We start from the raw sequence: 13800 nt of genomic DNA, 5'->3' as shown, positions 1-13800 counted from the left end.
CATTTTTCCTCTCTAATGCATCTGTGCGCGTATCCCAACGTGGCACCAATAACACGCACGAATGACCCGACGAAGGTCCTGAACTTTCGTGCGCGATGCTCGGGGATCGAACGAGGAACGCAGTGTATTAAAGCAACACGGTCAGTGATTTCCATTCGAGCGTGTCTTGGAGTTCCATTTTTTTTTTATAAATATGTTTAAATACATTAACCCCTCGTGTACAGAAATGAACGACGGAAGTTACAATAACATGTGCATGTGCTCAACCAAGTATCGATATTCAGAATATTGCATAAATTTATAATGTAAGAAACATATAGAACATTCAAATTCTTTCTTTTTACCGTTACAACGTTATCACACTAAATTTCTGTACGTATTTAGGATTTTTAAAACTTTTTCGTATTATATAAAAAATAGATTTTATATTTTACGAAGAAATATTAATTAATTCTAATTCTTTAGTTTCTTTATCATTTATTAACTTAATATCTTAGCATTAAAATTAATCAATGCAATATAAATCTATTTAGAATTCATTATTTTTTATTATAATGCTATTATATAATAATAGCACATAAACAAATTTTATGATTTGAGAGCATTTTTAACAGAAATGTTATACATATCTTAGCGAAATAAATTACATTTTCAACAACAAATAACAAAATGTATAAATATTAATAAATTTTATTTATGGACGCGGAAATAATTCTCAAAATTATGCAATATTCATCTTCTCCGATGCAATTTCATCTTCTTATATATCAACATCTCTACTAACTACATATGAAAGAGATCAATCGATGATTGCATTATCTTTTCAGACTCGCCCACTCCTTGAGGGTGCTTGCGCCAGCAAAGATGCGGCTACGCTTGCTGTGGATCGGTAAGACAAAAGTGATATTGATTCAAGATATTGGGTTCATCGCATGGCTTCACCTCGCGTAATCATCTAATGTAGTAATCGGGTTGTTACGTTAGCATGCCATCAAATAAGCACATGGGAAGAGCTAACAAAAAGCGACGCAAGAAACCACGCGGCAATATCCGTCGGTTTTCCTTTGGAGAAAACAGAAAGATTAGCAGAGATTGCAGTGTCGTGGACAGAGAAAAGAAAGTTCGCAATTTGTGACGTGTCCCAACGTCAAGTATAACCTTCGTCTCAATAATCGAAGGAGATGAAAAGTCTCCAAGCAATTGTTGAGCAATCCTACGTTAACTTTACCTTCCGTTCATCGAATTATCGTACCGTATAAGTTGTCATACGCGCCATTACGAGCCACGCAATCGGTATGGCATTCTTTGACAATGCTTGGCTCTTGCCCGTGTGACGACTGCAAATCACAGCAGCAAAGATATAAAAAGAGAGGGAAACTTCATGAGCGATCATCACAGCGAACGTGACAGAATGAAAATTTTCTAATAAATATGTTTCACAAGTAATTTTACATATTCAATAATAATAAGAAGAAGAGTCTGTTTTCGACATTTTACATGAACTAAGAATAATATTTAACTTTTATTAAATTTTCTTTCGTATACATAGTTAGAATGCATTATTTCGGACTATAAAAACAAATTATAGGCAAGTCGTAATTGTCGTTCCAAATACGCGAAAAAATTAACAGTATAAGCTGTGTATTTTTCAAAAATCTTATTTTTTGAAACAATTATTTTATCCAATAATAAATTAATTAGATTCAAGCTCTCATAATAAGTACGTCTTCTACAACTCAGTTATAATATTACGGTTCACGAGTCTTAAATTTCGATGGAACCTTCACGCAAGGTCTACGGTATTTTTTCGTAACATCCTTTAATTAAAACGAATTAGAGATAAGCCAGCGTTCCGTGGGCTGGTATTGTTCCAACGCACTTTTACGTATTACGGGGTCACCCTTTACGCTTACGATCACCCGCACTTAAAATAAAGGTCAAGTGTATGCAGCGTACCGTGTTAGCGCAACTTTTATCACTTTGCTTCTCTAACGAATCTTAAAAACGAGCACCGTTCAAGATCGTAAATCTATGAAAAAGGCGAGCGCTTGGAGAGGCAAAGAAAAAAACGAAGAATAATTCAGAAGCAAGCCAAACTTTTCCAATTTTAAAGTCAAATTATGAAATATGAACTATCGCAGTTTCCTTATAGTTGATATATTGCAACTCATAAAGACTGAATGATAATTTAAATAAAGTTTTTAACGTATTGCTATAACTGCCTAACATTGATACCCTACGGAGTAAATGCGATGCTTTTTTTCGGTGGAGATGCCAGATAAGAAAAATTCGTAATCCGAAGAAATAGCTGAAATAAACGGGTTAAGCCGTTTCCGCCACACGGCTTCCCTTCGGGCAAGTTACGTCAATACTCTGACGATCGTGCAACACTAGTGTAACCACGTAACGGTCAAAGATTCTCTCGAACGATGCATCGAGTACCGTGCTCGGATTATCTTCGTAGATCACGCGAGGTTCGGCCACATCTTGATCTTCGCCCCATTGTTTCGAGGTAACCAAAACCGAGGCTATCAACCGACAACAGGAAGATGTACGAATAATGGTGCTGCGATATTGTTGCTTGAAATGGCCTTTTGGCCAAATTATGCGTGGTGTGGAAATAAATAACGAATGGAGAATGGGGAGGAGAAAGATCTCCTGTAAAATTGTTTTATAGTACATTTAAATATGGAAAAAAAGTTTCCGCATGCTCACGACGGTCATAACTATTCAAACAATTCCTTGCGCTTTTTAGTCGTATTTAATAATTCAGCTATATTTCGTATTTAATAATTCGCCCATTGAAACTGGAAATCACTAGAGAGAAAGCGTTGCCGTAAAATTTACCATTTATATTTCTATGCGTAATTGATTTTAAAATAAAATTTTATTAGCGATTTCGTGAAGATTCAATGTAAGATTTATGAATTACTGTCTTATTAGACATTGGATAATTCGCTTTTATTGCAATTATTTTTGTAAGCGCAAAGTTTCATTCTATTTTATGTAAATGATAAAAAATATAAAGCTAATTCAAAATTAAATCACGATCGATAAATTATTGAGTACGGAAACAAAATTCGTATGTGCAGTGATAAAAAGTAATTTTCTTGATTACCTATGACTCGCTGTGACAACGCTCTTATTTGAGCCGCAGAGGTCATGTCAATCGTATTTGCTCAGTTACACCTATTAATCTATGTCAAAGTAAAGTCACCATTAGATCTTAATTTATCAACGTCAACGCCTGGGGATATCGACGTACGAAACGTTTGATAATTACAGTTATTCATTAAGAACGATATTCATCGCGATAACAGGAAAGATTAATTAAGATTTTTATAATTCATTTTGCTACTTGTGTATAACATTTATCGAAGATATTTTCAATAGCTATATGTTCGATGCCGCTATGTTGCGAGAAATTAAGAGATATTTTAATAAAGCGTACTTTATAATTAGCAAATGAGATTTACTAAGAAAAAAGTATTTAAAGTTTTTCTTTCTGATCGCACAGGTTTTCTACATAATAATTGAAATAAATGACTTATTTTTGCGAACATCACTCCATAAAGTGAAGTTTGAGAGAGATCACCATCTGGATCTTCTCGCATGCTCAAGAACCAGAGTTCTGTATCTGCTTAACTAGCTTGCGTGATCCGCGGACCGGCATGTCGGTGTCATTGCGAAAACGCGCACGGGAGTCTTCACAACTCTCGTGTAACACAGCACACGCACTGCAGCTCGCTTATCTTTCTCTCTCTCTCTCTCTCTCTCTCTCTCTAGCACGCGCGGTCCTTTCTTCTGCGTTTATCCCTCTTCATTTTTTTTCGTGATTTACGTACGGCCAAGCGTGCGAAGAACCCATAACTTCACCGTGCCTACGCTCTAAGCGCGCTCGACAATGCTCCTTAATTAATTAGACGGGAAGTTATGTCAGAGATTTTTCAAGACACATTTCTCTTCTGTGAGACTCGCACGCAACTTCTCGTCATCGCGACGAATTGCGGTAGTTACTGGAGGCGACTCGGCGACATACAGCCGTTAGCACTTGAGAGATAATTGATGTCATAGTAAAAATTCTTACTATGATAAATTTGTAACGATCTCGTAACAACAGCGTCAAATAAAGATCTCGCAATTTGTCAAGGTGCGTGACCAAAAATAATACTGTCTTGTTTTTATTTGTTTCAGTCTTGCTGGCTGTCACTCGTACAGCTCTAGCTCAGGTAAGTAACTCGCTTAAGCATAAATTATGTCACTAAAAAAAGAAAACTTAAGATAATAGTGTCTTTAAGATGTAATTCGCGAATTCGTTTACGATTAATTTATTCGACTCGAAACTTAAGCTGCGTTTTCACATTCTTTAATCTCCATTAGAAAAGCGGTACATAAAAGTCGGTGTAAATCAGCGTGATGTAGTCATTTCAATTTTTCACGATCAACACATCTTTACTCCTTCTTTCCCATCTTATGAAACAGCATTTTCGGTTGCGCAAGTTTAAGCACTCTCATATTAATCGATCGTGACTGTAACTGTTGTAACTCCACAACGATCACAATGATCGAGGATGCGAAGACGCTCCTTCGGACTTTTCTACCAGCACGATTCTAACGATGTCGGAATCCATAAATCTGATATAATTAATCGTTCAAGGGTATCATGATTTCAATGAGCTCATGATCTCATGAGCTAAAGTGATACCAAAAACGATAGTAAACGTATTTAAACCGAATTATACATTATATGAGTAAATTGCATCAAATATGAGTAAATTAATATCGTTTAAAATAATATTTAATTTCAACGTTAAAAATGTCGATAATAAAAATATGAATTATGTAATTTTTTCTTAGCAAAAAATGCTATACATCTTTTTTTGTTTCTTTACGAAATATTACGTATCTCATCGATTCTATTATGATTTAGTGGACATTCTCTATATATGATAATTAATATTACAGACTGACGAGGGATATAATTACCCTAGGCCGACAAATGGACTTATACCAGGCGGAGGTCCTGGCGCAAAACCAGGAGGATTTCCAAGTACTACCGGAGGATATCCATCTGGCGGTCCAGGGGCACCTGGAGGTCCTGGAGGACCAGGAGCTCCTGGTGAACAACCTGGAAGACCAGGTGGTTACCCAACAGGACCATCAGGATTTCCAGGACGACCAGGTGGTGTTCAACCAGGTGGGCAGCAGCCTAGCTTTCCATCGGGTCAAGGACCTTCTGGTGGAGGATATCCTCGTGGACGGCCATCAATTCCATTTCCGAGCGGTGAACCAACAGGGAGGCCAGGAACGGGTCAAGGTACACCGAGTGGACCAGGTGGACGACCAGAAGGGTTTCCAACAGGACCAAGTGGTGGATATCCTAGTGGCAGACCTGGTGGACAAGCACCGGGCGGGTTTCCAGGTGGACAAAGACCTTCTGGATACCCAAGCGGTGGGCCCGGCGAAGGAAAGCCAGAAGGTCCTGGATATCCTAGTGGTCGGCCGGGTGGACAAAGACCAAGTGAAGGATTTCCCGGCGGACAAGCTCCTGGAGGTTATCCCGGTGGAGCACAAAAGCCTAGTGGCCCGGGAAGTGGATATCCTAGTGGAGGGCCAGGAACTGGCTATCCTGGAGGTACTCAAAGACCTGGCGGTGGTCCAGGTCCTCAGGGACCAGGCGGATATCCAGGATCAGGAGGTCCTGGAGGTCAGCAAGGCCCAGGTGGAACATCTCCCGGCGGCTATCCTAGTACTAGACCAGGAACGCAAAGACCAGGAGGCTATCCGAGTGGTACAGGCCCGCAAGGACCAGAAGGATATCCAAGTGGACCAGGAACACAAAGACCAGGAGGTTATCCGAGCGGCCCAGGCCCGCAAGGACCGGGAGGCTTTCCAAGCGGGCCAGGAACACAAAGACCAGGAGGTTACCCGAGCGGCCCAGGTCCACAAGGCCCAGGAGGAGTTCCAGGTGGACCAGGAACGCAAGGGCCAGGAGGATTTCCAGGTGGACCAGGCCCACAAGGGCCAGGAGGATTCCCAGGTGGACCAGGCCCACAAGGGCCAGGAGGATTCCCAGGTGGACCAGGCCCGCAAGGGCCAGGAGGATTCCCAGGTGGACCAGGCCCGCAAGGGCCAGGAGGATTCCCAGGTGGACCAGGCCCGCAAGGGCCAGGAGGATTCCCAGGTACTGGCCATCCGGTAGGTCCTGGCGGACCCGGAGGACCTGGAGAATACACGCATGAAGATGATGGATCATATGACGAAGGTGATTATTCAGCTATTCCAGGCGAGCCTGGTCGCGACTATCCTATATACAGTGAAATTCCGGAGACCGGTTTTCGCTGCGATGCCCAACAATTCCCTGGTTATTATGCCGACGTGGAAGCCCAGTGCCAAGTTTTTCACATATGTGCCAACAATAAGACCTACGATTTCCTTTGTCCAAACGGGACAATTTTCCATCAGCAATTTTTCGTTTGTGTATGGTGGAATCAATTCGACTGCAGCTCCGCGCCAAGCCTTTACTATTTAAATGAAAATATTTATGATTATTCTATAATGGGAGCACCAAGTCAAGGACCTGCAGGACCCTCGGGACCTTCTGGACCTAGTCCAGGAGGTCCAGGCGCTCCTGGTGGCCCAGGTGGACCAAGTTATCCAGGAGGTCCAGGCGTTCCTGGTGGCCCAGGTGGGCCAAGTTATCCAGGAGGTCCAGGCGTTCCTGGTGGCCCAGGTGGGCCAAGTTATCCAGGAGGTCCAGGCGCTCCTGGTGGACCAGGTGGTCCAGGTGCTCCTGGTGGCCCAAGTGGTCCAAGTTATCCAGGAGGTCCGCAACGTCCTGGTGGTCCAGGTTATCCAGGAGGACCTCAAGGTCCGTCAGGACCAAGCGGTTACCCAGGAGGACCACAAGGTCCGTCAGGGCCTCAGGGTCCATCAGGACCTCAAGGACCGCCGGGGCCAAGCGGTTATCCAGGGAGACCCTCAGGTCCAACGGGTCCTCAGGGGCCAACGGGTCCCAGCGGTCCAAGCGGTTTTCCTGGACGACCGGGAGTTCCATCCGGTCCGGGACCGCAAATTCCATCTGGTCGACCAGGACCCAGTTATTTAGGTCCGCCGCCAGGACCACCGGGACCTCAAGGGCCTCAAGGACCAGGCGGGCCAGGATATCCTGGAAGGCCTCAAGGACCTTCTGCCCCTACTGGCCCATCGACAAGACCTCAAGGACCTAGTGGTCCGGGTTATCCGGGACCGGGTGGACCATCTCCAGGATATCCAGGACAACCTCAAGGACCTACTGGTCCGCAAGGTCCAAGCGGCTTCCCAAGTGCACCGGGTGGTCGTCCACAAGGACCTAGTGGCCCAAGTGGATATCCTAGCGGTAGACCAAGCGGCCCATCGTTTCCAAGTGGGCCTTCTGGGCCAGGAGGTATTCCTGGAAAACCTGATACGGGTTCGCCGTTCCCGCCGCAAGGCCCTGCGATGCCAGATCGTGAGTACTTGCCGCCGCGGATTGGATAAACATGAAGCTAAACTTTCAATCGGCATCTAACAATGATTCCCACCGTTGTTGATGACGAATAACACGTGTAAATACGAGCCTCTATACTTGCGTAATCTAAGTGATATCGATAATTCGTATTGCATTCACTTTTACATATAGGAAATCCGATTATTCTGCTTAACCGTTTACTCATCCTTTCTGAGGTTTCCACGCTTTCAGTTGATGCAGTTTATATTGTTGCTTATGTATTAGTTTCCGATTAGTTTTACTAGTAAAAAATATTTATATAAAAAATATATTACATATATTTACATATTAATATTTATATTATATACAAAATATACATATTAGTATTGAATTATGTTTTAATTCAATACTAATATATTATAAAATACACATATAATTTACATTTTACTATTATAGTAAAACATAAAAATATTATTTTCTCAAATTATAGAATAATTTTATAAATTTAAAATGTTTTATTGCAATATAATTTGCAATATAATTGCAAATAATTTTTTTCTCTGATTTATTTGGCATCTATTGTTATATTAAAAGTAATTGATAAATCGTAGGTTGATCTGATATACAAGAAATATTTTTTATGTTAAATCGCATAAAAAAAAGTATTTAACGGAAACCTTCTAATGAAATCATGAGTGAATAATATTAAGACCTGTATGCTGAATATATTCATCGTCGTCTAATTAAATCTTACTAATTAAAATAAAAACATTAAATTTTTATTGTTATTAAATAAACGTTATACTCTAATCCAATTTTATTCCTACACAGAAACAAAAATAATTATTGACGTTATTATTAATAGTATTGATATTATTAATTGCCAATGTGATAATTATTAAAATTATTATTATTGTAACCGATATTATCGATTACTCTGTATCAAAACCAGCCGAAGACGTTGATAGAATATATGCAGTTTGTAAGTATTAAAAACGCAACGTATTTATTTATTCAGCTTTAATAAAAATATAAACCATACCACTTACGATCTTATTATCAAAAGAGATGAATCGGACGTCATGCGGATGTGATCGGCACTTAGATTTTTGTACGGTTAGAAATAAGATTATATCGATTAAATGTAATCAAACACGTGAAAACGCGTAATGAGGTGCACGGTTTAACATTTTAAGGCATCCTTGCCTTAATGAAGTGTCATATAATAACACTTTTAACACAGTCAATTATTATATTTATCAAACACAATGTAATTGATTATGAAACGTACAGGACACAATTTTTAACGATTTATACGACATATTTTGTTAGTATAATTCAAACTGCAAGTTTATATTTATAGGATTGCAATAACAAATATTGTATAAGTAAATTATAACACGTAAAACTGCGAGTGTACTTTTTACAAGAATGTTTAAAATAACTTTATAACTTAGCACTTTGGGCGTCATATCTTTAAAATGGAGAAGCAGCGCAATTATCATTTCGACAAAATATGATAGTACCTAATTAATTTCCACGCGATCCAAAAATAACGAAGCGGTGAGAGTCCGATTTCTTTCGAAGAGCGTATCATTGTCATATATAGTTAAGCAAGCAACGCATGACATAATTATATATACATATACCTATATTTTTATAACAATGGTTTGAGACTCCTACGTGGGATGCCATTATGTATATTTTATGCGCGAAATAAAGGAAACACCTTTGCAAGAATTATGTTGTCTCTATTCACTATAGGTCCCGCGGGTTACTGTAACCCGCGCGAGAGACGAGTAACACATACGTGCGTTACTACATATTGCCTTTCCCTTCCCTCTCATTACTATAATTAGTCATTTCAAATTGTTCGTGTCGGGGGTAGGTTACATAAATTCGTGTATGCGCGCGGGCTACGTGCGATCATCGTTTCGCGATTTATAGTTGCGTGTATTTCGTAACGCGCCGCGCCGTCTTCTGAGAGATGCGAGCCGCGGAGTCTCGAGCCGGGTTGGTTGAGCCGAGTCAAGTCGAGTCGAGTCATTCGACAGGCAAATGATTTTGCGGATTCCCATGGCAGTGACGTTACATTAGATAAACGTGTTGCGAGAGGCTCGCTGCGGTTCGTTTACGCGTCTTAAATTGTCTGACATAGTTAACTGGGTCGTACGAAATGCCTCATCCTGCTATTCACATCACTCTCGTCGGATTGTTTCAACGACGCGGATGACGAGAGAGAAAGAGGGAGAGACGAGGAGAAATGACACTTAATCATACCGGGGGTATCAGGTGCGATGGAAATAGACGCGCGTAAGTTGCGGGATATATGTCGAGATCGGTATATACCCGCAGTAACCGAGCATACACAAGCAATTCCAGCCAGTTAGTAGTATCGCGCGAATAATCAGACGCCCGCTGCTGCAGTTTGTAATGAAAGGAGTTATACGCAAAGCCAATTAAACTTTGGTCTGGAAAACGGCTAGCTTCGGGCGAGATAACAAAGGTCAATGGCTAATTAACAACGCGTAACAATGCGTACAAATTAAGAATGTAATTTGTGTGCACTGTTGCGTTGTAAATGCACTGCATATTGTATACAGTAATCGTTTTGAATAAATGGCTTGATAGTTAATGAAAACTAGATACGAAAAATCGCTCGTTTCGCGGCTGTGACGCATCACGGATTTTTATCCCAATTAAACGATAAATTGCACGAGTTGTTTTATCACTACTAAAAGATATTTTTTTTTAAATAATTTTAGACAAAAATTGAACCGAGAAATATCAAATTTAGTTAAAATTCAGTTAATATTAATTAAAATACATAATTTGTAGTAATTATTATTGCCAAGAACTTTACAATTATTAATAATAAATCTTATAATTATATATTATGAAAATTCATGAAATATCTGCTTCTTTTTCATAAAATATTAGGAGTATTTTCTGATAACGGAATATGACGGTATAAACCAGAGATAAATCTTCTTTCTGAAGCATTAAGAAATAATCAAAGGATGCAAAATAAAAGCACGATGCAAATTGAAAATGTATAACGTAATACATTATAAGTCACTTTTCATGAATACATAATGGATGAATTCACGACAAAACGCGAATTCCGTTTCGTCAGCGCACCACGAAGGTCCCGTGGAATATATGTATTCCGCGGACGGTCTCGCTTGAACTTATTTGGTGCAACGGCAAGGCGATGGTCGTGTGAAAAATGTAGAAATTAATGGGAAGGCGCCGCGCGCGCAGCCTGGAAATTACCGGTCCGTTACGCAAGCCAACCTTGGATGGCACGCGGACCATCTTGCTCGAAAAGTAGACCATCGGAGCGGTGATAGTGACGGATCACCTGTTAACAGATCTGACTTGCAAGCCGACCTTTTGCAGCTGGTACCGATCCCGCCGTAGACACGCAGCATTCGACTGTATTCGTTGCGCGAAAATAGAAATAGAAGCGTACACCTCTCCGTCCCTACCTACGTATCTCTCTCGACAAGCGTTACCGTATGTGTAGTTAATTGGCGTGCGTAATTGAGCTTTACCTATATCTATATGCATAATGGGGATAACTAACGAATCAGTCAGGCGAAGAAAATCTTATTCAAAGATGATTATATCACGTAGAGCACGGTGAAATTTTACACGCAATTTACGTGATGCTTTTACAACGTAGCACAACCTGTTACTTTGTAAAAACGTTCCGTAATGTAAAATAAGTTAATTAACTGAAACTGAACGAGAGGTAAATGAAACATTTTCACAGAGAGAAGCAGAATCTCGTAGGGAATAATGATTTTAAAATGGAATCATCTTTGCGTAATAATAAACGTACCTAAATTATGAAAGGAAGTTAAATGCTTCATTAAGAACATTTCATATTAAGAACATTTAAAACGCATCAGGCTGTTTTGGAGCTTAAAGTGAGAAAACATTAGCTCTGTGTGAAACGCTCGTTAATGATAAATTTTATAGCTTTCGAGAATTGATGTTCGCTGCATAATAATCACGTGCACACTCTCGAAACGTAATCTTTTTTTTTGGCCGCTTCGAGATGCGCGTATGTACCTAAGGGGTATCGCTCGATGGGCATGCCGACGGAGATGCAGCGATGACGAAATTAGTCAGCTCCTCAACTACCGACTACATTATTGCATCTCTCCGTGATACGATACGAACGATGAAACTCGCTGTCACGTAAAATAGGACGAAAAACGGCGGGCAGCAGATGGCGTAGCCAATATCGCAAGGCGATTTATGCAATTTCTGTAGATTGTAAATTGCAAATGACCGCGTGTTGCGGGATCCTCGGTTAAGGCAACACGGTTGCCTTTGTAAATTTTACGAATCGCGGGTCGAACAACGTTCGCCTTATGGCGCCGCTACAAGAATCGATACATTCTCTCTCTTTCTCTCTCTCTTCGAGCTTTACGATTTACGCGATAAATAAAAGTGCGCGCTGTGCAAAATATGCCGCCGTTGCAAAATATCATATGCACAAGCTGTCTAGTCATCGTGCGTAATGATAGCTGCGACTTTTCAATTATAGATTCTTTGAGAATCTCCGAGGACCACTACGCTCCTTTAAAAACATTGTTTTTATCGTACTTAATTTTTATGGGAAAAGTACTCCGCAATTAACAAAATTTCGTTGTAGCGAAAATAACTGCAGCACTAATCTAAACTAACAAGTGCTGAAACTGGCATATGTACGATCACAATAGAGCAATCTCGCAGGTACTCTCAGAATGCATTTACGATGACGGGTGGCAACGTTGTATGATGAAGCACGATCGGAAAGGCAAACGGGTTTCAATCGGTGCGTGCAATTCCAAACGTCGCACAATGCGAGGCACGACGCGCAACCGGTTCGTGGGGTCAGTAACTGTCATTGTCAGGGTCGACCGCGGTACACTGTTCGCAATAGACGCATTGTCGAAGCGTGTAATTTGGCTTCCGCGAATAATACGATGCGCTATGCGGCGCGTGACATTTATCGCGGGACGAACGACCGGCGGATTTGATCCGCATGGAGAACCGGTCGAACTGAATCGTGAAGAGAAGTCGGAAGACGGTTTCGTTTGTCGGATGAATAATAACGGATTGAGCAAACGTTACTTATACCTTTGGCGTCGGCCAGTCACTCGCCGTGCGGCCCGAATCGGCTTGATTCACACTTTAATGGCCTTTCCCAATGGGTCGCGACCTCCCGAATGCGGGAGCGAACGAGAGACTTAATACAGAAGTAAGAGAACTGTAGCAATTATGAGCACACGTTTAAATATAAGTAATGCAGCTAGTGCAATTTGTGCAATTTCTGCAAATTATAAATTGCAAATAACCGCGTGTAATATATATTCTCTCATTAGTGATTAAATCTATTAACTGTAATTTGTCTAATAAGAGATTCGTATTTATCTTAATCACTTGCAAACAAATTTAAAGACATATTTCTATAAATATATTCTTCAAATTTATTTTCGTTAATTATTTACTGGCGAAGATAAGTTTCAAGATTAATTTAAATTTATTGTTAAGTCAACATACATTTTTTTTAATGTGTTCACTAGAACATCCGGAAAAAAATGCTCTCGCCTTCTCTTAAAGAACGTTCCATTCCGATGACCCAACTCGAACTACAGATTTCACGATAAATCTGACTGAAGCTTGACTAAAGCTTGCTTGCTCATGTAAATTACTTATTGCCGTGATCGAACTATGACCCTATATATCATCCGACCGCGACTCTTCCTCGACTGCGGCAGACTGTTGGTTATACGATAAACGCGGCTTTACTGTGATTGCGAGGTATTCGGCATAATCTTACCCGGTTCCCCGGTAACGAGGCGCGTTCGCGATAATGAATGCACCGGGCAAACCAGGCGCCTGCCACCTACCAAACCAGGAACCTAAAAGGAGGCATCCCTGCGATTAGACGGCGATATTACGACAGAGCACTTTCTCCGTTACATTAGACGAGAGCCGATGACAGAAGAAAGCGCGAGCAGCATCCCCGGCGCGGATGTGCACACATAGAAACGACCATCACATGATCCGATCTTTGCGAAACTAGGACGAACCGTTCGATCGATGTATCAGCCTTGCGAGGAGCGTGACTAACGTTCTTACGTATGAGACTCTCGAGCCGCAGAAGTCATCGTTCACGCTGGCGGCGAGAGAGGGGAAAAAAAGCACCGACAGGTACTTAGCATACGGACACCGAGGAAATTTGCAGGAGTCGATGACTTCTGCGAGATAGTCGCAGAGGCTGAAGGGATATTGTTTGGCCGTTAACGTCTAACGTGTGCGCGGGACGGTGC

General features: G+C 41.0%; 1 protein-coding gene across 1 annotated transcript; it reads left to right on the top strand.

The window, feature by feature from the left end:
* Positions 1 to 864: 864 nt before the first annotated feature.
* On the top strand, positions 865 to 7673 carry LOC139772680 (uncharacterized). The gene is made up of 6 exons (XM_071706556.1): positions 865 to 889; positions 4195 to 4229; positions 4966 to 5863; positions 5942 to 6652; positions 6734 to 6808; positions 6851 to 7673. The coding sequence occupies exons 1-6, from the start codon at positions 865 to 867 to the stop codon at positions 7516 to 7518; spliced, it is 2412 nt and encodes an 803-aa protein (XP_071562657.1). The 3' UTR covers positions 7519 to 7673.
* The last annotated feature ends 6127 nt before the right edge of the window (positions 7674 to 13800 follow it).

The sequence above is a fragment of the Temnothorax nylanderi genome, unplaced genomic scaffold, assembly GCF_030848795.1.
Source record: "Temnothorax nylanderi isolate EJ_2023f unplaced genomic scaffold, tnyl_v1.0 TNYL_tig0004_pilon, whole genome shotgun sequence".
Classification (NCBI taxonomy): domain Eukaryota; kingdom Metazoa; phylum Arthropoda; class Insecta; order Hymenoptera; family Formicidae; genus Temnothorax; species Temnothorax nylanderi.
The sequence above is the reverse complement of the archived record's forward strand: the minus strand, read 5'-3'. Positions and strand labels throughout refer to the sequence as shown.